The 26,649-nt window shown below is 35.7% G+C and overlaps 2 protein-coding genes and 1 long non-coding RNA gene across 3 annotated transcripts; 2 read left to right on the forward strand and 1 right to left on the reverse strand.

Moving 5' to 3' along the window:
* The first annotated feature begins 2,102 nt into the window (after positions 1-2,102).
* LOC115717249 (uncharacterized) lies at positions 2,103-4,953 on the forward strand. The gene is made up of 2 exons (XM_061116023.1): positions 2,103-2,883; positions 3,364-4,953. Exon 2 carries the CDS (start codon positions 4,114-4,116, stop codon positions 4,951-4,953), a length of 840 nt encoding a protein of 279 aa, XP_060972006.1. The 5' UTR covers positions 2,103-2,883; positions 3,364-4,113.
* A 3,558-nt stretch (positions 4,954-8,511) lies between these two features.
* LOC133037729 (uncharacterized) lies at positions 8,512-10,826 on the forward strand. The gene is made up of 2 exons (XR_009687750.1): positions 8,512-8,764; positions 10,571-10,826. It is a non-coding gene; the product is annotated as an uncharacterized LOC133037729 (long non-coding RNA).
* An 801-nt stretch (positions 10,827-11,627) lies between these two features.
* On the reverse strand, positions 11,628-16,677 carry LOC115715839 (uncharacterized). The gene is made up of 6 exons (XM_030644505.2): positions 16,531-16,677; positions 15,323-15,822; positions 14,084-14,659; positions 13,140-13,328; positions 12,844-13,057; positions 11,628-12,719 (listed from the first exon to the last, which is right to left on the reverse strand). Exons 2-6 carry the CDS (start codon positions 15,818-15,820, stop codon positions 11,968-11,970), a joined length of 2,229 nt encoding a protein of 742 aa, XP_030500365.2. The 5' UTR covers positions 15,821-15,822; positions 16,531-16,677; the 3' UTR covers positions 11,628-11,967.
* Positions 16,678-26,649: the final 9,972 nt, after the last annotated feature.

The following is a 26,649-nucleotide window of genomic DNA, read 5'->3' on the forward strand; positions in this document are numbered from 1 at the left end:
CCGAATATTTCGGATCAGTAATGATCCGTCGGATCGGATCACTGATCCGATCCGAATGAATGGATCTTTTTGCCATGCCTACTCATGAGTGGGATAAGGGGAAGGTCCCCACAAATCGGTATGGATAATGTCAAAGGGTTTGGTTGTGTGATGTTGTGAAGATGGAAAGGTACATTGATGTAATTTGCCATATTGACAGGCATTGCAAAAACTTGGACTGGCTGTAGGAATCTTTAAAGAATGTAGAACTTTATTTAAAACAGCTATGGAAGGATGGCCCAATCTTTGGTGCCATAGATTTACAAGAGAAATATTTTTGCTATTATTGCTACTCTTATTACATGAAAAAGATTGTAAATGTTGTCTTGGAACAGGGAGATGGTGAGATTGATTTGAGTGAGGTGCTTGACTTTGGGAAGGCTTGGCTTGAGTGGGAGGCAGCTTGGTACAAGCCTTCTTTAATTGTTCCCTGAAGAAGAGGGGTCTTGGTTTGGTTGTCCTTAACATAACAACAAGAAGAGTTAAATTCAACTGAAACATCATTATCTTTGGTGAATTTGGAGATACTAATTAGATTCTTGGTAATGGAGGGGACATGTAATATGTTTTTAAGGTGTAGGGGTTTTCTAGCTGCTAAAGAACAAGATCCAATATTTTTAATTTTGAGAGAAGAGCCATTACCTCCTACCAGTTTTTCTTTGCCCTTGTAGGAGGTTTGGTGTTGAAGCTGTGAGTTGTCTGATGTGACATGGTTAGAAGCACCACTATCCAAGTACCAGTTGGTGTCTTCGGTTGTGGAAGGTGAGGCCACATATGCCTGTGGTTGATTGTTGGATTAGGCAGGATGTAGGTTATCTTCAGGACCATTGTAGCTGAGATCAAACCGTTTGTAACATCTTTGAACTGTGTGACCAACTCTGTTACACAATTGATAGATTGGTCTATTTCCTTGATTGGGAATTCGGCCTCCTTGAGTGCCTCTGCCTCTGGTATGTGTGTTGTTGCCACGACCACGATTTCTTGTATTGAGGTTGCGATTTTGTTGATTGCTGTTGGGAAATGGAGGCTTCTTGAACTGTGCCATATTCGCAGAAGCTCCATTAAGATCAAGTGAAAGGGCAGCAACTGCATATTTAGGGCCCAAACCAGCAAGTATATACAGAATTAATTGATCATCGGTGATTTGATTGCCTACTGCTCTTAATCCATTTGCAAGATTCTTCATTTTTAAAAGATATTCATCAATTTGCATCGTTCCTTTCTTGGTGTTCTGTAACTGGTTCATCAGGTGTATGAGGCGAGCTTTAGAAGTGGTGCCGAAGAGTTGTTCGAGAGTTCTCCAAAGTTCATGCACAGAGTTGCAATTGATAACATGTCCGAGCATATTTTCAGAGATAGAGGACATTAGCCATGACAGTAAAAATTGGTCTAAACGCATCCAACGAGTGAATTCAGGGTTGATTACCTGAGTTGTTGATTCTGGTGGTTGTCGAATGCGTTGCTGTGGAGCGTTCTGATTGAGCAAGATCGATTCAAGATCATGAGCCTGTAATATCCAGTTTATTTTTATTATTATTATTATTATCATTATTATTATTATTATTATTATTGTTGTTGTTGTTGTTGTTGTTGTTGTTGTGCGTGTGTGATTAAAAAAAAAAATGATGATATATATATATATATTAAATAGTGAGATAAATAAATAGTGAAGCATTAGATTAGTTAGTTAGTTTAAAATTTAAAATTTAAATTTAAATCAGCATAATTTTATCTGATTAGTTAGATATTTATTTTTAAATTTAAACCTATTATACGATATGTTATATACGTATATACTCTATAACCCTAGCAGCCAGATAGTATCGTATTCCCTTATTCTCACCATCTCTCAATTTCTTTTTTTTTTATTCTCTCTATTGAACCAAATCAATTGTTTTAATCTTAAGAGCTTCGGGGTTAGCAATCAACCGATCATCGTTCCGTGTCTTCAAAATCTTCAGGTAAAATTCGTACTTGTTTTTATTTTCGTTTTCAGAGAAATAGGCTTTCATAAAACGATCATATCTCTCTCCCCATAGGTCCGTTTTCAGTGATCTAGGTACCGTTTTAAAGATAAATTAATGATCTATATTTTCTATGAAGAAACTCTTTCCTAATTCTGAATATTTCGATGTCAAAAAATTCATGTTTTACAGACTGTCGATTTACAGTTTTTTTTAAAATTTCTTTTCGATATTGCCTTAGTAAAAGTGTCATATCTCTCTCGATATCTATTATTTTCAAGCGATTCTTGTACTGTTAGAAAGATAATTCAATAATCCATATTTTCTTTGAAGAAACCTTTCCCTAGTTCGGAGTTCTTACCAGTCAAAAGTTAGGATCTTTACTCGGTTATGGTATTTCGTTTTAAGTTTCGTTTCAGAAAAAGTGTCTTCAGTAAAAATTCAATATCTCTCTCAATTTCGATCCATTTTAAAAGATCTTTATCTCGTTTTAAAGCTTAGGAAAATAGCTACATTTTTTATGAAGAAAGTATTGTCTAGATCAGGGTGTAACTATTTTTAAAACATTTATTTTTAGGCTGTATTCAGAAATCGGCGTGATCCAGGATTTTAAAGAAACTGTTTTGAGAAAACATGCATAACTCCTAGATTATAGCTCCGATTTTGATGATCTTTATACCGTTAGAAAGGTCTTTCAATTAACTAAAAACTTTGTGAACAGTAGGACTTCTAATTCAAACGTTTTATATGTCAAATTCTAGGTTAAACTTGCTGTACAGTAAGAGTAATAAATATATTGAGTTTATCGGTGGACTAAGGGTTTCACTAATTGTTATAGGGCCTAGAAGGTATCGTAAGAGTTAATTACAGCGGAGTTGAGGTAAGGAAAAATAATTATACTTTATACTTGCTTTTTATATGGTTTGAGTATCTAGTATGACTGCTTGAATAAATTGTATTGAAACTGTGGAATGTGATAGTTTCGGTGAAATAGTGTTTTATCGATGAATTGTATATGGTTGTTTAATCATGTTCCAGGTACTTGGAAGTGGTTGGAAACCACACATGTATGGTGATGTGGTAAGTGAGGCAGTGTACGTAAGGGTGCACTGGTTATTGGTACTGCGTTCTGGTTAAGAACGTAAGACACTCCAGATTTGTATGGAAGCTGGAGTGTGATTGTGAGTGTGAGTGTGTGGTATTTCAGTATTTGTGTGGCTGCCTCTATTTATACTTATGATTAGGTTGTTGTATGTTTGATGTATATGTTTGTGCTATGATGTGTGAATGCTGGTACATAGTATTGTGTTTTTCCTTACTGGGCTTTGCAGCTCACCCCTTATTTACCCCCTATGTGCAGATAAGTAAGCCTGTAAGCTTTCGGTGACAAGTTGAGTCTGGGCAGCATGGGGTGTATCTCGTGTGATCATGTAACTGCGTGTGGTCTTGGCCATCTTCCGCTGAAAGTTTTTTTTTAATTTATTAAACTTATCGAGGATGTTGTCGTTTAAATTTTCTATTACTTTTCCCTAAGTGGTAATACTTTATTTTCAACTGGGTACCCATGTTTTGAAAAGTGTTTTTTTTTTTTAAATAAAGGCAACATTAGTATCTTAACGCCAGTTTATTTATGGCATCTTATTTTACGTAAGTAAGGGCGTTACAAATGGTACCAGAGCCACAGTTACATTGATCTTGAATTCACGCGACATACACACCATCGCTGCAAAGGATCAACTTGTCATCAAGTATGTATGCTTTATATATGTTATGTCTTATATGTTAAATTTGGTTTAGTCTTTATCTTTTAATTTTCCTTTAGTTAGCTAGAAGTTTAGGGTATGTTAATCGAAACAATTAACTGATTCTTCGGAGTTAGAATTTTAGTATAACTCAAACAATTTTCTTATTAGTGTAATTTTTTTTATGAGTGAAGATTATTTATTTATTTATTTATTTTACATGGTGAATTGTTGCTTGATGATTTACGTTTTTTTTTAGTTTATATAATTTAGTGTATAGATATTTCCTTTTTGAGCGAGATACATCTTTGGTTATTTTTCTTATCGATACCATCTCCTTTCTTTTGAAGAACAAGTTAAGGGATTTGATGGAAAACGGTGAACCCAGAAGATCAACCCGCTTGAATGAAAGAGCGGCTGTAAGAGACCGAGCTAGAGGTCGAGGGCGAGGATGTGCTCGCGGTCGAGGCAGGGGAAACCAGCATGTCCCTGCCGAGGCGGTGATCCAGGAGAATCAAAATGCCCCTGTAAATGGACAGCAACCAGGTCAAGGTGGGGGTAACCACGAAGTCCCTGCTGGGGTAGTTGGTCAAGAACACCAAAATGCCCCTGTAGTGGTGCCACCACAACAAGAAGATTTGGCGCAAGAAGTTGCTCGTCTCAAGGAAGAAATTAGGAAGCGAGATGAAGAGGCTCTCAACCGTCAGGAACAACCCAATCAAGGACAACATCAATTTTTGCCGGTGCAATACATGCCTGTGCCGGAGGGTCGATGGGAACCAATATATGAAAGGTTCCGCAAGCAACACCCACCAAATTTTGAAGGGGGCTCAGATCCAATGGAAGCTGAGGAATGGTTAAGAACAGTGGAAGGTATTGTTGAGTACATGCGGCTCGGTAACGGAGATAGTGTAGCTTGTGCTGCTAGTTTATTGAAAAAGGATGTCCGCATCTGGTGGGATGTTATTAAACAAACACGGGATGTGGCCGCAATGACCTGGGCTGACTTTGTACAAGTTTTTAACAAAAAATACTACAGTGAAGCAATACGCTCAGCTAGAGTTAATGAGTTCACAAACTTGAGGCAGGGTAAGTCTACGGTTACGAGTATGCTCGCCAATTTGACGATTAGCAAAGTTTGCCACGTATCCGGTTCCTACCGAGTTTCGAGGATTCATCGTTTCTTGAAGGGCTCGACTCCCGAATAAGTCGGGACATAGCGATGTCAGGAGTAAGGGCAACCACGTATGCTGAGGTACTAGAAAAAGCCCTAGAAGCTGAGTTGTGTGAAAGTCGTATACAGAAAGACAATACAGCAAGGTGGGAGGCCAGAAAGGCCAGTAATGGAGGTGGTGATAACAAAAGAAAACTGCCAACTAACCAACACAACGAAGCCGACAAGAGAAACAAGATAGGGTCCAATAACTACAAAGGGAAGAAGCCATATGTGGAGTACCCGCTATGCCCAACATGTGGTCGTAAGCATCCGGGAGAATGTCGGCGAAAGGCAAGACTTGTTACAAGTGTGGGCAACCAGGCCACTATAAGAAGGACTGTCCACAAAAAGGTGATCAACTCAAGGATGACAAACTTGTCCCAGCTCGAGTATTTGCACTAACCAGAGGGGAGGCTGAGACTAGTAACACTGTGGTTGCAGGTCAGATTTCTATCTCTGAAAAACTATGTACTGTTTTATTTGATTCTGGAGCTACGCACTCATTTATTGCTTTAAAGATGATAGATAAGTTAGAACTACCGTATGTAAACTTTAGTTATAAGTTCATGACGGAGTTGCCCTCGGGCGAGGTTATGATATCATCTAGAGGAGTGCGGGATGCGCCAATAAGGATTGCAGACAAGGAACTTAGTGGAGATGCGATAGAGCTGGAGATGAGGGATTACGATCTTATCTTGGGTATGGATTGGCTATCACGACATGGAGCAACAATAGACTGCCGAAAGAGGACAGTGACTTTCACCCCTGAATCTGGAGAGGCATTCATATTTGAAGGAATCAAAGTCAAGTCAAGCTTACCGCTAGTTACAGCCCTAAAGGCACAAAAGATGATACGTGCGGGATGTCAAGCATACTTGGCCAGCATAGTAGACAAGTCCAGAGAAACCACCCTCAAGCCAGAGAATGTCCACATAGTATGTGAATTCCAAGAAGTTTTTCCGGAAGACCTACCAGGGCTACCCCCAGATAGAGAGATAGAATTTGTGATTGAGTTAGCGCCAGGCACAGCACCAATCTCGAGGGCTCCATACCGCATGGCTCCCAATGAATTGAAGGAATTGAAGGCTCAACTACAAGATCTTTTAGACAAGGGATTCATTAGACCAAGTTACTCACCTTGGGGTGCGCCAGTGTTGTTCGTCAAGAAGAAGGACGGTAGTATGCGGATGTGTATAGACTATCGAGAGCTGAACAAAGTGACTATAAAGAACAAGTATCCCTTGCCTCGCACCGATGATTTGTTTGATCAGTTACAAGGGGCGATCGTCTTTTCAAAGATCGACTTGAGATCTGGGTACCACCAATTGAAAGTCCGAGAGGAAGATATAGCAAAGACGGCATTTCGAACACGGTATGGGCATTATGAATTTCTAGTGATGTCATTTGGGTTAACCAATGCCCCAGTGACCTTCATGGATTTAATGAATAGAGTATTCAAGGAATATCTTGACAAGTTTGTGGTGGTATTCATTGATGACATACTCATTTATTCAAGGACAATGGAAGAGCATGAGGAGCACTTAAGGCTAACTCTAAGTAGACTCAAAGAGCACCAATTGTACGCCAAATTCAAAAAGTGTGAGTTACGGTTGGAGAAAGTGGCGTTTCTAGGCCATATAGTGTCCAAAGATGGGGTAGAGGTGGACCTGCGAAAATTGAAGCGAGTGAAGAGCTGGCCAAAACCAAAAACCGCAAGTGAGGTTCGGAGTTTTCTCGGACTAGCTGGATATTATAGGAGATTCGTTGAAGGGTTCTCAAAAATAGCCACACCATTGACGAATTTGACTCGAAAGCAACAAAAATTTGCATGGACAGATAAATGTGAGGAAAGCTTTCAGACATTGAAAGATAAACTCATAACAAAGACTCCGTCCTGTGTGTTCCAACTAACAAAGACAAATTTGTAGTATATTGCGACGCATCAAAGCAAGGGCTCCTGTGTGTTGATGCGGAATGAGAAGGTGGTAGCCTATGCCTCTAGGAAGCTAAAGGAGTATGAGACAAGGTACCCAACTCATGACTTAGAGTTGGCGGCGGTGGTCTTTGCATTGAAAATGCGGAGGCACTACCTTTATGGAGAGAAGTGTGAAATATACACGAGATCACAAAAGCCTAAAATACTTCTTTACGCGAGAAAGAGCTCAACATGAGACGAGGCGGTGGTTGGAACTGGTAAAAGATTACGATTGTGAGATACTGTACCATCCTGGAAAGGCTAATGTAGTGGCGGATGCACTTAGCAGACGCAACTATGCAAGCTTATCAATGTTAAGGGCATTAAAAGTGCCGTTGCAACAGGAAATCGAGAGATCTGGAATAGAGTTAGTAACAGGAAAGCTAGCTAACCTCACAATTGAATCAAATTTATTAGAGAATATCAAAGAAGAACAAGCCCAAGATGAGTTTTTAATCAAGAAGCGGGTCGAACTACAAAATGGGAAAGCCGGGGACTTCTCAGTTAATGAAGAGGGTATTCTACTATACAAGACAAGGGTGTGTGTACCTAAGGAAGCGGAGTTGCAATCAAAAATCTTACAAGAGGCGCACACTACACCCTATTCTTTACACCCGGGATCAACCAAAATGTACAATGATCCGAAAGGTAGGTATTGGTGGCGGGAATGAAAAATGATATAGCAGAATTTGTAGCAAAATGTCTTACCCGCCGGCAAGTTAAGGCCGAACACCGTAGACCCGCAGGGCTGTTGCAATCTCTTGATATTCCTGAGTGGAAATGGGAAGATATTGCTATGGATTTTGTGACGGGTTACCGAAGAACAAAGAAACAACGGGATTCCATCCGGGTGATTATCGACGGACTCACTAAATCGGCACATTTTCTGCTGTGCGCACTAATTACAACGCAGAGCAATATGCCGAACTCGTATGTAAAAGAAATTGTAAGGCTACACGGAGTCCCAAAGACCATTGTATCCGATAGAGGTTCGTTTTTACTTCTAAGTTTTGGGAAAGTGTGCAAAGTGCTTTGGGCACAAAGCGAAGTTGAGTACAGCATTCCACCCTCAAACTGATGGACAATCAGAACGAACTATTCAAATACTAGAAGACATGCTACGAGCTTGTGCGTTGGATTTCCCAAGTAACTGGAGCAACTATTTGCCACTAATGGAGTTCTCGTACAACAATAGCTATCAATCTACAATAGGGATGGCACCCTATGAAATGTTGTATGGGAGGAAGTGTCGATCACCACTACACTGGGATGAGGTTGGCGAAAAGCGATACTTAGGCCCAGACCTAGTAAGAGAGGCCACTGAAGCGGTAAAAAAGATTCGAAATAGAATGGTAACTGCACAAAGCCGCCAGAAAAGTTATGCCGACGCAAAGAGACGGAATGTGGAATTTGCAGTGGGTGATAAAGTGTTCCTTCGAGTGTCACCTATGAAAGGGGTTATGCGTTTTGGAAAGCGAGGAAAGCTAAGTCCAAGATTTATAGGTCCTTTTGAGATATTGGACGAGTGGGACGGGTAGCTTATCGATCGGCATTGCCACCGCATTAGCCGAGACGCATAATGTGTTCCATATTTCTATGCTACGAAAATACGTGTCGGATCCATCACACGTGCTGAACTATGAAAGAATGGAGCTAAAGCAGGACTTGAGTTATGAAGTGCGACCAGTTCGCATTATAGAGAGAGGAACGAAGGAGTTAAGGTCCAAAAGTATTCCTCTAGTAAAAGTTCTGTGGAGCAACCGTTCAGAAAGGGAGGCAACGTGGGAAATGGAGGGAGACATGAAAGAACAGTACCCCGAACTTTTTGGTAAGTCTAATTTCGAGGACGAAATTTCCTTTAAGGAGGGTAGAATGTAATATCCAGTTTATTTTTATTATTATTATTATTATCATTATTATTATTATTATTATTATTGGTGTTGTTGTTGTTGTTGTTGTTGTTGTGCGTGTGTGATTAAAAAAAAAAATGATGATATATATATATATATTAAATAGTGAGATAAATAAATAGTGAAGCATTAGATTAGTTAGTTAGTTTAAAATTTAAAATTTAAATTTAAATCAGCATAATTTTATCTGATTAGTTAGATATTTATTTTTAAATTTAAACCTATTATACGATATGTTATATACGTATATACTCTATAACCCTAGCAGCCAGATAGTATCGTATTCCCTTATTCTCACCATCTCTCAATTTCTTTTTTTATTTTATTCTCTCTATTGAACCAAATCAATTGTTTTAATCTTAAGAGCTTCGGGGTTAGCAATCAACCGATCATCGTTCCGTGTCTTCAAAATCTTCAGGTAAAATTCGTACTTGTTGGGCATAGGGGGTACTCCTCTAGGTACCGTTTTAAAGATAAATTAATGATCTATATTTTCTATGAAGAAACTCTTTCCTAATTCTGAATATTTCGATGTCAAAAAATTCATGTTTTACAGACTGTCGATTTACAGTTTTTTTTAAAATTTCTTTTCGATATTGCCTTAGTAAAAGTGTCATATCTCTCTCGATATCTATTATTTTCAAGCGATTCTTGTACTGTTAGAAAGATAATTCAATAATCCATATTTTCTTTGAAGAAACCTTTCCCTAGTTCGGAGTTCTTACCAGTCAAAAGTTAGGATCTTTACTCGGTTATGGTATTTCGTTTTAAGTTTCGTTTCAGAAAAAGTGTCTTCAGTAAAAATTCAATATCTCTCTCAATTTCGATCCATTTTAAAAGATCTTTATCTCGTTTTAAAGCTTAGGAAAATAGCTACATTTTTTATGAAGAAAGTATTGTCTAGATCAGGGTGTAACTATTTTTAAAACATTTATTTTTAGGCTGTATTCAGAAATCGGCGTGATCCAGGATTTTAAAGAAACTGTTTTGAGAAAACATGCATAACTCCTAGATTATAGCTCCGATTTTGATGATCTTTATACCGTTAGAAAGGTCTTTCAATTAACTAAAAACTTTGTGAACAGTAGGACTTCTAATTCAAACGTTTTATATGTCAAATTCTAGGTTAAACTTGCTGTACAGTAAGAGTAATAAATATATTGAGTTTATCGGTGGACTAAGGGTTTCACTAATTGTTATAGGGCCTAGAAGGTATCGTAAGAGTTAATTACAGCGGAGTTGAGGTAAGGAAAAATAATTATACTTTATACTTGCTTTTTATATGGTTTGAGTATCTAGTATGACTGCTTGAATAAATTGTATTGAAACTGTGGAATGTGATAGTTTCGGTGAAATAGTGTTTTATCGATGAATTGTATATGGTTGTTTAATCATGTTCCAGGTACTTGGAAGTGGTTGGAAACCACACATGTATGGTGATGTGGTAAGTGAGGCAGTGTACGTAAGGGTGCACTGGTTATTGGTACTGCGTTCTGGTTAAGAACGTAAGACACTCCAGATTTGTATGGAAGCTGGAGTGTGATTGTGAGTGTGAGTGTGTGGTATTTCAGTATTTGTGTGGCTGCCTCTATTTATACTTATGATTAGGTTGTTGTATGTTTGATGTATATGTTTGTGCTATGATGTGTGAATGCTGGTACATAGTATTGTGTTTTTCCTTACTGGGCTTTGCAGCTCACCCCTTATTTACCCCCTATGTGCAGATAAGTAAGCCTGTAAGCTTTCGGTGACAAGTTGAGTCTGGGCAGCATGGGGTGTATCTCGTGTGATCATGTAACTGCGTGTGGTCTTGGCCATCTTCCGCTGAAAGTTTTTTTTTAATTTATTAAACTTATCGAGGATGTTGTCGTTTAAATTTTCTATTACTTTTCCCTAAGTGGTAATACTTTATTTTCAACTGGGTACCCATGTTTTGAAAAGTGTTTTTTTTTTTTAAATAAAGGCAACATTAGTATCTTAACGCCAGTTTATTTATGGCATCTTATTTTACGTAAGTAAGGGCGTTACAGAGCCCTTATTGCTGGTAGAACTTGGGATCTCCAGAAAAAGTAGTTGTTTCGATCTAGACGCAGAGGTGGCAAAAACATGGTTGTTGGTACAGCAAATTTGTTGTTGTTCGAACCTCCTGGTGGTGCCACCATGGATGAACCTTTGGCTCTTGATACCAAGTTGAATATTATAGCAGTAGTAGGAAAGATAGAGAAAACGAAAGAGAGTGAAAAGAATCTTGTGTTTCATTACTTGAATTGAATGAATAACAGTACACTATATATAGTCCAATAACAGAGTAGAGAGAATACAGAACTAATAACAGAAATAACTGAAATTATAACAACCTGCAACTAACTCTAACAGACTTAGTTAAACTAATCTTGACTATCCTCTTATGCTTACAACTCTTTTAAGAAAGCTATTTTGTAAGGTGCAAGACATTATTAGTGAAAAGTGAGTTTTCTTTATTGTGACCTTGTATTCCATCATTGTGAACATCAATAAAGTTTGGTCAAAAAGCATTATTGATTAGTCACTACAAAATGGGTGGTGAACCACACTCGTGTCAATTTCTTTAATCTTCATTCTATTGCATTTTCTGGTTTTGTCCATTACTTGATGACATGTTTTATTACTTCAGTTCGTGTTATTTTGGAATTTTGGTAAATGTTAATTCACCACATATTTAAACACACCAAGATTCACCTATAATTCTATTAACACAGGAATAAAGTAATAAAAAACTTAGCATATATAATAAAAGAAAAATTGGACAGAAGAAAATTATTATACTTATATAAATCACAACAAAGCTTCCGTATATATGAAAACAAAGTTTACACACACTAATATGACTCAATAGATAGAGAACAAAGTTTGCGTACACACACTACACTTGAGTACACATACACTCAAGTGAGCCATTATTCCTTATTTCCCTTATATATTAGTAATGATATGACATAGCATTACTAATATGATAGAGATTATTATGAGATTTATATATATATATATTCAATAATGAAAAGGTCGACCAAATATTATATGATCGTGTACATATAGGAACACGTACTACAAGGCATGCATGCATGCATGCAATATTAATTCATCAACAACGTCTATCTCGAATGCAAAGATGGCCAGTCAAATGCCAACTTTCACCTTTAACATCAAGACCCAATGGTTTTGCAATTAGGGGACGTATTATAGGACATAATGAGGGTTGTCTACCCTTTGAGTGTTCCCCGTATTGCTCTACATATTTCTTCCATGACTCATTGGGATCACCTATTGAGAACTTCGTCCAACTAGCGGCGCCATTCTCAAACCTACTATGCGTAACACGAACAAAGATCACATCATCTCTATTCTTCTCATCATTGTTGTTTAGGATATCATCAATCTCGACGATGAATATGTCTCCATAAGGTCTAACAGAATGCGTAAAAAGAGGCAATGAGATGGGATCAATAGATACCGCAGCAAGATCTGCAGTTACAACAATTCTTTTTCCATCAGGACTGAAAAAGGGATGGTTTACATGACCCGCGAAATCATCACCACTTCCTAACACTTTTATCACAACGCGAGTATTCGCGTTCACTAAGTACACTGCAAAATATCCTGGGTCAAGACCATTATCACTCGGAGGAGCATTACTTGGCTTGTCGCGAGTTGAGGAGAAAACGATCCAATCTCCACTCGGAGACCACTGACAATGTGTGTCAGTCCAAGCCCCATTCGTTAGTCTTGTTACTTTGCCATTATTGAACTCCCCAACCTGGGAATTCTCCATTATGTATAGATTTTTGTATCCATCTTCTCCACCATCTCTTGCTGATCGAAAAACAAATCTTTTTCCTAATCAAAATAACAACATTGCTATTAGTTATTTTTTTTATATAATTTATTAAATTAAAATACGTGAAACCTAATATTAAAATGCATCAATAACGATTTATAAAAATGTTAGTCAAATTTATACCATCTGGACTAGGTGATGGAAATGCATTGTTGTATCCATTTGTGAGTTGGATAATGTCTTTAGATTGGAAATGATGATGATGCCTAATATTGGGCAATCGACAAATATCCAATTCATGGTTTACATTAAATGCTGGTCCCTTGCATACAAACAACTCATCTCTTCCATCGATTTGGTTCCAAACTGGTCCAAACACATTGTCTGGGCCTTCGGTCTACAAGGGTTATAGTTCATGAGGATAAATCTTATTTATTATATCATATATATGTATGTATGATTATGTTTATGATATGTACCTGGTAAACCATATACAATCCATCTTTGTCAGCTACCCAAACTCTCATGAACTCATTGTCAACAAATGCAAGCCTCGAGCCATCTCTCGAAAATGAAGGAAATACTCCTTGAACCCTAAACAAGTCTACGTTTGGAGGTGGACAGTCAAGCTGGATAATTTTTCTTTCCATACTATTATAATCAGGAACCTGTAACAAATAGTAAGACTCAATATTAAATTACACTATTAATAACATATATAATCTATATTTATTGTGTTGGATATCTTTAAGTTAACTTATGGGCATTAATTGCTATGGGACAAAAGACATCGAGAATTGCTAAAAAAATACGACTGGTGCCTAGCATTCTCCTCAGTGTTATACCACTATTGTTGTAATTAAGTATCAGATCTCATATAACTTAACAAAATAATTTTTAAAAAATATTGCTAACTAATCGTGCGGTGCTACCTATAGAAGCTGCTGGACACCACTGATGCCCAATAGCAATGCTCCTAAGATGCCTGGCACCTAGGGCCGGTCCTGAGTTAAAATAGGTCATAGAAAAAAAAAATTTGGCCCTTACTATAAAGATTATGAATGGTATTTTTAAAAATTATTAAAAAAATATGTATACTTTTAAAAAAAAAGTATTTGGGCCCTTAAAATGGGTGAGCCCTAGTCGCGGGCCTAGCTTACTTATGCCTAAGGCTGACCTTACTAGCACCACTATGAGGTGCTGCCCTATAATTAGTTAACGATTTTCTATAATTTTTATTAAGATAAAATAAATAGGACCCCGATATTAAGTTACACCAGTAGTGATATTACACCTCAAAAGATGTAAGGCATTTAAGTGCCCTTTAGCATTTCTCGTTCTTTGTTTTTTTGGTGTGTAATTAATAAGCAAACCAAGGCAACAATAATTAAAAGTCAAGAAAAGTTTTGAGTTATGTACGTACATTAAGATTGTCGCTCTTGCAACGATGGTAACCAATAGCAATTTTATTGGGATCTCCCCCCTCATCCACGATCACAAAAGGGTTAAAGTGGTCGGCCTTTGGTCTAGTTCTTTGAGTTATTTTTATGGGATCTCGATTCAAAGTAGCTGGATAATGAAAAACCTCAATGTGTCGATATTGTTCAAACGAACGAGCAGTATCATCAAATTTTGATTCTTTGCGAATAGTTGCGACGGCCACAGTGGTTTCGTCGATGGCAGCTGGAGTCATTGCATGAAAGCCTTCGGGAGTAACACGAGGAGTGTCCGATGTAAAACCATTGCTAATGTCAGCTCTAAACACACCCCAATAGTTTCCAACCTTTCGATGGAAAAATAAAATGTTTTCACTTCCCCATGTTGGCCATCCACCATTCTTTATAACCATCTTACGATCTAAATCAGGTCCATCTACATTAAACACATAAATATCTGTTTTTAGATCTTCAATTTCCCCTTCCCAACCTTGTTCTTTAAATGATGCCACTGCAATCTTTTTTCCAGATGGTGATACTGATGGACTTAAATCAGCTTTTCCCTAAAAATACACAATATTGTATGAAAGAAAAGAATAGGTTAATTTTGTTATGTTCGTAATGCATTTATGGGACAATATTCATGAGAATTTAATGAGAATAATGGGTGTGCAGTGTATATGATGATAGTAGCTAAAGTATGTGTGATGAATGGGACAATATTCATTATGTTTTAAAAAAATTTATTTCTAGTGACAGCAAAATTTTTTATTATAAATATGTAACAACTTTTAATATATATGTTTACTACATAAAGGTTTATTCTTAGTGACAACGAAATTTATAATGACTGAAAAAAAATATAAAAAAAAAAAATTATGTTATTATTAGTATGTATTATCACTAGCTAAAGGTATTACAAGAAGTTATTGTGTCTAGAACAAAAATAGTAACAATTTATATTTTGAAGGGATAATTATGTACTATTTAGTCAAAGAAAATTATTTATTGCTACTAAAAAGTTATCAATATAAAATTGAAGGTGTTATAAAACAGGGAATTCTAATTAAAATTTAAAATCCAAGCGTATGTCTATGTATAAAACAATAATTAAATATTTAGTTACTACTTTACAAATTATGATGAGTAGTTTTGATGTAAATTTATATAAATTTAGAAAATTTTACATCCATCAATAACATGTGAGAACATAATATTAATCATACCTGTGGGGTGAGTCGTTGAGTTTCTGAAGTCTTAAGATTTGTTTTATAGACTGATGTCCATGGGAAACGACGTTTGTGAGGATTATCCTTAGTTGTGACATAAACAAGATAATCACCAGCAATACAACCACTATCCTCCATTCGAATACCATCAAAGGTCCCAAATTCATGAGCAAAATCAATGGTTTCGACTTCAGGATAATCACTATTATTATAGTGAAGAGCTATGTATAGTGTTTCGAGGTTGCCTTTTCTTTCAGATACGTAAACCAAGCCCGAGGAGATATCAACATCGTTTTCGCTATCTCCAGAAAGGCGTTTATGAATTGTTTGAAGAGCATTAGATGGAATAGGTCGGCCATTGTAGTTATAGGACACACCATCAGTCATGTGAACCTCATGAGGATTTTTGTTCGATATATATTGTGAGTATATGTCCAATGGTACCGGGGGTCTATAAGTTGTGAAGAAAGCGATGCTACTCTTCTCATTTTCCATACCTATTATAGTAGTTCATAGTAAGAATTTTGATTTATTTTAACTGTTTCAATAAAGATATTTTATTATTATAAACATTCTTTCTGAAAGTGTTTGGATATCATTAATAAAATAAAATTGTAAATACATTAAGAAGTAGACAAATTATTTCAATTTAAAAAATAATTTTTTAAAAGTCAATTTAGAGAAGCTATAAATCATAGCTTCACTTCTAGCTTAAAAATGATAGTAAAGATAAGAAACAAAACAAAAGGTTTACTTAATTGAAAATCAATTAGTCTTCTATATCATAAATATATTTATGTACATGTTGTCAATGTAGAGTAATTAGTTCATAAACAAATAAATTTTGTTTAGGTAGAGTTTTTTTACTTTTAGAGCGTTCACATCTCATGAGCTAAACTTAGTTCAAAAGGTAAAAATATATATATAAAAAAAATGCTGTTAAAAATGAGTTCCATCAAATGATTAGAATCTCAAAAATGACTTAAATAAGCTAATTAGCCAAAGACAGCTAATAATTATATATATGGCAATTATAGTACTATAGGTAATGAATAATAATAATAATAATAATAATAATAATAATAATAATAATAATAGCAAATAACATCATATAAATATGATAGCAAGAAAAAGAAACAAAACAAAAGATTTACTTAATTGAAAATCAATTAGTCTTCTATATTTATTATAAATATACTATATACCTTGTGGATGTGTAGAATCGAAGCCTTGCCAAGTCTTGGATATATAATTTGGAAGAAAGATAATTATGAGAAACACCTATGGAGCTACAACTCCTATATATTTATAGTAGTTTTCAACCAATCAAAATTCTCCACCTAATTAACCAAACATCTTAGTTAACATAATTTACTAACCTTCCAAACTTGGTTAACTTTAACTCAACAGATCATGCACATGAATGTGTTTCTCATGTATATAGTAGCTGGCAATGCTGTCCTAGTTATAGAGGTCCATTGCATTTATCATCATCATCAATGGATATAAATTGGAAAAGCCAAAACACACAAAATAAATAAATAAATAAATAAAAATCTATTAATTATAGAGTTTGAGGGTTGAATTGAATCGGATTAGATTATTAAGATTGAATTGAATTAGATTGAATTGATAGCGGATCCAAGATTTAAATTTAGGGTGGGCATTGTTATGCCCATATTTCAAGCGGCCAATATAAACATATGACACGTAAACATGAAGTTAGAAATAAAATTTATATATAAATAAAGAGGAATGTAATAATGGTTACATCACCTCGGTCCACCATCGCCGAAGGTGGCTCAACCACGTTTAGCCGAGAGAAACAAGAAAGAGAGATGCATATTGAAGGAGGGAGCTCACAATTAGTAGAAAGGGGCACTACAAGAAATGTCACTTTTGCCAGCACATTTTTGTCTCTACTCATTTTATTACCTCAAATACCAACATATTTTTGTATTAGTTTTGAAATGTATATTGAAATTAAAAATATTTTTAATGCCTCATTTTATGCTTTTTCTTTTACTCTTTTTTTTTTCCTCCTAGCTAGTAGCTAAAATCATTTTTTTTTTTTTTTGTGTGTGAATAGAGGTGACAACACATTATATATGTGTATTTTTTTCTTTTTCAAAATTTTAAAAAATTTTTTAAACTAAACTATTTATTAATTTGACTCAAAAATTATACCATTGTAATCTATTTTTTATGATGATCATTTTAATATATGGGAAGCATATATTTTTTTGCCGCTACAGAAACAAATGACTCGAAAGAGTAATTTTTAAGTTTCTTTTCTATGTATCTAGTTAACAAAAATAATCAAACTCTCAACTTAAACGAAATTTAATATATCAGCCAATTTTATAAGTTATTAAGTAATAAGTTTATACACTTAGCTTATTTTGTAACAATTTTGATATGTTTCTAAAATAAATATATGGCAATCACATAGTATCTTAAAATTCAATACAACAACCAACATTTACTCCATATTTCTTAGAATAAATTACATCTCAGCAATTATTAAATTGTTTAGGGAATTATTGTTGGTTATTAAAATACCAGCTATTATGTAATAGTTTCACACACATACCGGTGGTTTACTGTACTTGTAGTTTTTTTGAAATAGATTGAAAACACCAAGGACGAGGCACAACAAAATCCATGGCAAACAGGGGTGCATCAAAGAGCAGGACATGATGATAGCCAACCAAAACTTCAAAGATCAACAAGAGTGTGAAAGTCATCAAATCTGAAATGTGCTAATGTTGATATAGCTGAAGAAGAAAAGTTCAAAAAAAAAGAATCATATAAAGAGGCATACCAAAACTCCAAGTGGCTAGGAGCTATGAAAAAATAAATAAGTGCGCTAACGAAGAATCAGACTTGGGAGTTGGTGCCAAAGCCGAAGGAAGTAAAATTTATTTTGTGTCTATAAGGTAAAAACTTATCCTGACGGCTCAATTGAAAGTTACAGGGCTCAGTTAGTAGCTCAAGGATTCTCTCAACAGTATGGGTTAGATTATGACGAGACATTTACCCCAGTTACTAAGATTACAACAATGCGAGTTTTGTTAGCACTTGCAGCTAGTAAAGACTATGGCAGATGGATGTGAAGAATGCTTTTTTACATGCAGAACTAGATCGAGAGATATACATGGTGTAACCAAGAGGATTTGAGGATAGAGCACATCCTGACTATGTTTGCAAATTGAAAAAGGCACTTTATGGATTAAAGTAAGCTCCACGGGCATAGTATGCCAAGATTGCAGAGTTCTTAGTAGAAAGTGGATATATTTCATGGTGCATGCAGATTCAAGCTTATTCATTAAAGTAAGGGAAGCAAAAATCGTGATTGTTCTAGTATATGTCGATGATCTCATTATCACTGGAGATGATGATGCAGAAATTTGTCAAATGAAGGAGAACCAATTAGTACACTTTCAAATGAAGGAGCTTGGAGAACTGAAACACTTCCTCAGATTAGAAGTTGACCGAACTAAGGAAGGCTCATTTCTCTGTTAGCAAAAGTATGCTAAAAATTTGCTGCAAAGATTTGAAATGCTTGAGTGCAAGTCCATCTCAACACCTATGGAAGCTAATGCTAAGCTGCTCATGCTGAAAGTAATTCGCAAGATGGAGCAATGTATCGACAACTGGTGGGAAGTCTAATCCTCTTTACATTGACTCGACCTGACATTTCTTTTATAGTTGGAGTAGTAAGTTGATATATGCAGCAATTAATGAAGCCACATTTAGAATTAGTACTACGAATACTGAAGTATGTAAAAGATACCATTAACTATGGTCTCTTCTATAAGAAAGGTGATAAGGTTAAGATCGTTAGCTACTGCGATGCTGATTATGTCAGAGATCATGATACACGACGATTAACTACTGGGTAAACTTGGATTTGGAGTAGTGTCGTAGTATAGCGAAAGGCAACCAACAATATCTTTGTCAACCACAGAAGCAGAGTATAGAGCAGCAGCAATGACGACTCAAGAAAGTGCGAGGTTGATGCAACTAATGAAGGATTTACTCCAATCCACAGATTTTGTAGTGCCACTTTATTGTGATAATCAGACTACTATCCCTCTAGTAGAGAAACCAGTGTTTTATGCTTAAACAAAGAATGTGGAGGTGAAAAACTGGTACTGAAACAGTTTTATACATATTAAGGGTTTTCTCTCTCTCTTTGCTCCTTGCAACACTCTGAGTTGGTGCCATGGTGAAAACAAGGTCCAAGAATGTGGGGAAATCGCAAATTTCGAACAGGAAGAATAAGAAGAAAGGTCCGAATTCGACTGCTGATGTAAGGAAGACTAAATCCATGGAGGAAATCCTTGGGGTTGAACCAGTCGAGTTCTCGGATGATGAGGATGACAGAGCAGGAATTGATGAACAACCGACCCTTTCTCCGGAGTCATCTTTGAGAATGTTAAAGAGACAAGATGAGGTAGCTGTTGATTTTGGCTATTTCTTAGCTGCTAATAAGGAATGTCAAAAATCTATTTCGAAAGGAATTCAAGCCACACCTCCGGTTCTTCGAGCAGAGCCAGTGATGCGCAATCTAGATTCAGCTTTTAAGAGTTCAAACAAAGAGGGGAAAGTGAAGATAACAATGGATGACATAGAGGAGGAGGTTGCATACTGGAAATCGGCTATTGTTTGTTACGTTCTCGGTGCCAATCCACCTCTTGCAGTTCTGGAAGGCTTTGCACGACGGATCTGGAAGGACAAAGTGGATAAGATAGGTATGGTCTCTTATGGTGTATTTCTCATTAGATTTACTAGTATTAAAGATAGAGATGATATTCTTGCTGGGGGTTATATCTTCTTTAACAAGAGGCCTGTCATTATGAAGGCTTGGGACCCTAATTGTAATGTCAAGAAAGAGGATATTAGAACCATTCCTATTTGGATTCAGCTAGAGGACTTAGAGTTGAAGTACTGGGGACAGAAATCATTGTTTAAAATTGTTGGGCAGCTAGGAAAACCTATTATGGTTGATGAGGTTACTAGGGAAAGGGATAAGCTACTTTTTCCTAGAATCCTTATTGAAGTTTCAATGGAGCAAGAATTTCCTGGTCTGATCTGTTTTGAGAATGAGTTTGGTAATGATGTTTCTGTGGTTGTCAATTATGAGTGGAAGCCTATTTTGTGTAAACATTGCAAAGGAATGGGACATAGTTCGAATGATTGTAGGAAGAAGGAGGCAAAAAAGCAAGAATGGGTGGTGAAAGGGATGAAGCAACAAGTGAATGCACTGCCTGGGGAAGATGCAGATGGGTTTCAGCAAGTGGTGAAGGGCTGGAAGCTTAAAAATCAGCAGGTTCCTGCTGAAGCATCTACCTCGAATCAGTATACAGCCCTACAGAATGAGGAAGAATATGAATTGCAGAAGGAAGAGGATCGGGTGATTGAAGAAATGCATGAAGAGATATTAACTAGAGGAGGGGGAGCACCTCCTTTAAACAATGGATAGGATTCTAAGTTGGAACGTCCGGGGAATCAACAACCAACACAAGCAAATGGAAGTTAAGCAATTTATTGCTAAAAATAATGTTGGTTTGGTTGGTCTCCTTGAGACGAGAGTTAAGGCTTCAAGTCTTGGAGCCTTATACGTTAGAATGTTTTCCAATTGGTGTTTTACGGCAAATAATGCTTGGCATAAAGGGGGACGAATTTTAGTAGCATGGAATCCTTTGAGTTACATAGTAGACATACTATTTTGCTCAAGTCAAATAATTCATCTTTCGGTTACAACTATGGATACTAGGAACAAGTTTCTTGTTTCTTTTATTTATGGTTTTAACAAGGAAGTGGATAGGAGGCTTCTTTGGAAAGAATTAGAAAGTTTGAAAACAAATGAACCATGGGTAGTGCTTGGGGATTTCAATGATATTCTTGAGAAGGGAAAAAGAATTGGGAAGAGAGCACACTTTACACCAACAGCTTTTCGGGAGTGTATAATCAAGTGCCAATTAGAAGATGTGAAATATGGAGGGAACTATTTTACCTGGAATAATAGACAACAAGGAGATGATAGAATATACTCTAAGATTGATAGAGTTATGGCAAATCCTAGTTGGCTGAATTTATATCCAACTGCTGAGGCACTTTTCTTGCAGGAGGGACTTTTTGATCACACCCCCGTAATATTGACGGTTTATCCATCACTTCCAAGTGGTAGAAAACCGTTTAAATATTTTCGAATGTGGTCGAGTTCTCCTAATTATCAAAGGCAAGTCGGGGATAGTTGGAAGGGATCGGTTGTGGGAACTAAAATGTATCAACTAGTCACTAAATTGAAGCGACTAAAACCTGTTTTGGCAGCAATCAACAGGTCTGGTTTTGCTGATATACAAGGAGAAGAAATGAGGATGAAGGAGCTCATGACCGAGTGTCAAAGAAGACTGAACCTGGACCCATTAAATGAAACATTAATGCAGCAAGAGAAAGGTGTTCGTGAGCAGTATGCTGAAAAACATAAAGCACTAATCTCTTTTCTGCAACAAAAATCCAAGGCCATTTGGATTAAAAATGGGGATTCCAACACATCAGTTTTCCATTCGAGTATCAAGGACCGATCAAGGCAAAATAGAATTCTCTCTATTGTCAATGCTCAAGGTGAAAGAGTAGAAGAGCAAGAGAAGATTACTCAAGCTTTCCTAGATTACTACAAAGAGTTGTTGGGGACTAGTATGATAGGAAGGAAGAGGGTGAAAAATTCTGTTATGAAGGAGGGACCATTGATAACACCTACACAAGCTGCAACTTTGATGGCAGATTTTTCCAATGAGGAAATTAAAGAAGCCATGTTTAGCATTCCTGGGGTGAAGAGTCCGGGGCCAGATGGTTTTGGGAGTTACTTTTTTCAAGATAACTGGGATCTGGTTGGGGGTGAAACTTGTGAAGCAATTGCCTCCTTCTTGAAGTCAGGTAATCTCCTAAAAGAAATTAACTCAACTATCATTACTTTAATTCCTAAGATGAAATGCCCGAATAAGGTGAGTGATTTTCGGCCTATATCTTGTTGTAATGTGCTATATAAGGTGGCTACCAAGTTGATTTGCTCTAGACTTAAATACATATTGCCTGAAATAGTCTCTCTAAACCAGGGAGGATTTATTAAAGGCAGGTATATAGCTCATAACATCATGATTTGCCAAGATCTCATTAGGAATTATGGTAGGAAGGATTCTAAGCCTAATTGTATGATTAAGCTTGATCTTCAAAAGGCGTATGACACAATGGATTGGGAGTTTTTGGAAGAAATGTTACATGCTTTTGATTTCCCGGAGAAGTTCATAAGGTTGATCATGACATGTATCCGAACGCCTAGATACTCCTTAATGTTTAATGGATCCATGCATGGATTCTTTGAAGCAAAAAGGGGTTTGAGGCAAGGAGATCCAATGTCCCCTTTGCTTTTTGTCTTGGGCATGGAATATCTAAGCCGAATTATGAGCAAGATTGGAAGGAAAACAGCATTCGGGTATCATGAGAGAAGTGCAGAAATGAAGCTAAACCATCTTAGTTTTGCGGATGATGTGCTGTTGTTTTGTAGAGGAGATTTTAAAAGTGTCTATTTGTTGATGCAAGGGCTCAAACTATTCACAAACACTTCTGGTTTAACACCAAACAAGGGTAAGTCTGCTGTTTTTTTCAGTGGAATGGATGAAAACGAGATTAAAAGGGTGCTGGACATGACAGGATTCTTGAGGCAGGAAGCTCCTTTCAAGTATTTGGGAGTTCCCATTTGTGCAAGGAGAATTGCAGCTTCTGATTGTGTAACTCTTGCTCAAAAAATAACTAAAAGAATACAGGTATGGGCAACCCGAAATCTGTCATATGCTGGGAGATTGGTGTTGGTTAATTCTGTCCTTAGTACAATTCATATGTATTGGAGTCAAATCATGGTTCTTCCTAAAAAAGTCATTAAAGAAATAGAAGGAATTTGTAGATCTTTCTTGTGGACAGGGAAGGGTTTAATGGAAGGAGCTGGAGCTGTTGGTTGGGAAAAGTTGTGCTATCCGAAAAAAGAAGGAGGGCTTGGTCTCTTGAACATTGCTCAATGGAATATAGCTGCTATGTTTAAACACATATGGGCTGTAGCTAATAAAAAGGATAATCTTTGGGTGAAATGGGTGCATTGTGTATATATAAAAAATCATAATTGGTGGGAGTACAAGGCTCCCCAAGGTAGTAGTTGGTATTGGAGGAAATTGGTGTCTATCAAAGACTTAGTGAAACAATCTTTGAACTATGAGGAATTCTCAAATGAAGAGTATAAGATTGCAAAAGGTTATAAGGTACTGGTTCAAGAGCATGAAAGGGTGGACTGGTGTAATGAGGTTTGGGCTAGAATTAACACCCCGAAACACAGTTTTCTCACATGGTTAGCCATTCAGCAAAGGCTGAAAACCAGAGATCGATTATGCAGATTCAGAGTAATAGACTCCCCAGTCTGTAGCTTCTGCAACAGCGAAGATGAAACAACTGAACATCTGTTCTTCAGGTGTGTATTTTCCCAGCAGTGTCTGGTGCAAGTGAAGAATTGGCTGCATTGGAGAACTCAGGCCGATACACTGCAGGCAGCTCTCAAAGCAGTTAGGAAAGCCAAGCAAACTAAATTCAGGAAAAATGTCAAAGCATCAAGTATTGCAGCACTTGTTTACTTGATCTGGAAGGCAAGGAATGAGTTCATTTGGCAAAAGAAAGACCCCAAAATTGAAGATTTAGTCCAGCGGCTACAGCAGGTAGTTAAGAATAGAACAATGCTTGTGTTGCCTCAAAAAGTGAAAATCAAAGATAGAGATTGGTTTGATAGTTTGTAAATAATTGTATAGATTATTGAGGCCAATGTTGGTGCTTTTAGGATGTAAATAAAAGTTTTGTGCAATGAAATCTTCTGATTCATCAAAAAAAAAAAAAAAAAAAAAGAATGTGGAGGTGCATTACCATTTTCTTAGAGAGAAAGTACTTCAGGAAGAATTAGAGTTGCACCTAGTGAAGAGCGAAGATCAAGTAGCAGACTTATTCACTAAAGGACTCAACAGAACGAGATTTCAGAAGCTGAGAGACCAACTCAATATGAAGAGTCAGTGTTGAGGGGAAGTGTTAAAAGATCAACACCTACTCTATAAGTGTCTAGAATTTTCTATCATTTTAGTAATATTATAGAATTTTCTAGAATCATAGAGAATTAATAGTCATAAGAAGTTTCAAGAATATTTTAGGCTATAATAAATTGACAATTCGGTAGAACATTCTAGCATAATAATGCACCATCCTTTGAGTAGTATAAATAGGGGAGTTGGTTCTTTGGTGGTGCATGGTGAGTTGAGTGATAATTCTAGTGCACAAGTAAGTGTAATCTAAGTATTCTAAAGAGTGTCCTAAAAGTATTAAGTTATATACAAGAGTGTTATCAGGGGCGGGTGTAGGTGTATAGTACGTTGGGGTGGCCTTGGCTCCCTCAAAATTTCTAAAAATAATTTATAGTTAATGACCAAAAATCATATGCATTAATTTATAGTTTCTCATGAGTCATTACAAAGGAAAGTCGAAGAAAAAAAAAGTAGAAAGTGGTATACTTAATTGTTAAATTATTTTATTTTTTATTTTTATAATAATTTATATAATAATATATTTATAAATTAATAATAACTTGTTATTATATAGAAAATAATAATTAGAGTGAAAAATAAAATTTAGTGTATTATTTTTAAATTTTACTACAAATATGCATGTTATTTTTAAAAAAATTATAGTATATTATTCAAAAGGTTGTTTAAGTATACCTTTTATACCTTTTATATCATGTATATTATAGTTATTTAGAATAACTTGTAAATTTTTAAAATAGTTCACATTACCAAAAATACTAAAAATAAGATTCAAATATTTATTGCACAAGTAACTATTTTTTCTTTTGTAGCGCAGAATAACTTCAAATTATTTGAAATCTTTTAAAAATTTATAAGTGGTCCTAAATAATTATAACATACACAATCATGAAAAAAAAAATTAAAAACTCCTAAATATCAAAACAAGTAGGAAGTATGTCAAAACACGCCTTTTAAGAGGTGTACGTATTATAGATTTATCCTATTATTTTTAATTAATTAAGTGTCCCTTAAAATTTTAATCATGTGTTGATTATCCTGCTTTCAAAATTCTCTCTGATTTATGAATAGATCTTTTATCTAAAGTACCAACTTTTATTGCTAAACAAATGTTATTTTTTGTCGATACTTATTTTTAATAATAACCCCCAAGAATTTAATTCTGGCTCCGTCCCTGAGTGTTGTAAAGGTGTCTAGTATTAAAATAAGAGTGTAAGTGTTTGGTGTATTGTGGTCTAGTAAAACGTGTTCAAGTCTTGGTGTAATTGCTTTTACAATAATAAAATAATTATGTTTTCATGTGTTGTAGTGTTCGACAGTCTAACATCAATCTAGTTTGTATATTACTATCTGTGTAATTAAATATTGAGTTTCATATAAATTAATGTAATAACTTTTAAAGAATATCATTAACTAATTACAAGGCACCACTTCTAAGTACTGCTAAGGTGCCTAATAATGCTCTTAGGGCTCGTTTGTTAAGTCGTATTGTATTGTATTTAGATTATATCGTATCGTATTGTATTATATTAGTATTATTTAATAGAATACTATGTTTGGTATATTGATTTGTATTAATAGGTTGTATAAAGTTATAATATATTTGCAATAAACTCGACTTCAACACCGAATATGGATCGGGTCAGGTCCAGCGTCCGAGTCTGGCGTTTGGGGTTCCAGTTCGGGTCTCTAGATCTAGGTCAAAGACTAGGGTTGACTTTGGATTCTTTGTAAATATCATAATACAAGTTAATACAGATTATTTATTATATATTAAATAATACATTTTACATTGTTTTAAAAAAATTTTATCGTAATAGTTAATACAATACATTATATTATCTAAATATTATGTTATTTATTAATATTATTTAATACAATATGCTTATACCTAACACCAACTAAAAGTGGTACCTAACACCAACTTGAGGTGCTATATTAATCATAAATTAAATAGAGAAGAGTAGTCCCCTCATTATTTATAAAAACGCGTATAGATCTGCCCATAAAATTGAAATATGAAGCTGTCTAATATTTTGTAATATAATTTCTTTTTGTGATTTTTTTTTTTATAACAATTTCTTTTTGTGATTTAATATTACCTTGTGTAGTGTATACTTTCATTTTGTGGTTTTTATTTTCTTGTTTTGATAACATCTTTTGTATGTCGTAACCAAAAATAAAATAAAA

Source organism: Cannabis sativa, chromosome 5 (assembly GCF_029168945.1).
Source record: "Cannabis sativa cultivar Pink pepper isolate KNU-18-1 chromosome 5, ASM2916894v1, whole genome shotgun sequence".
NCBI lineage: Eukaryota > Viridiplantae > Streptophyta > Magnoliopsida > Rosales > Cannabaceae > Cannabis > Cannabis sativa.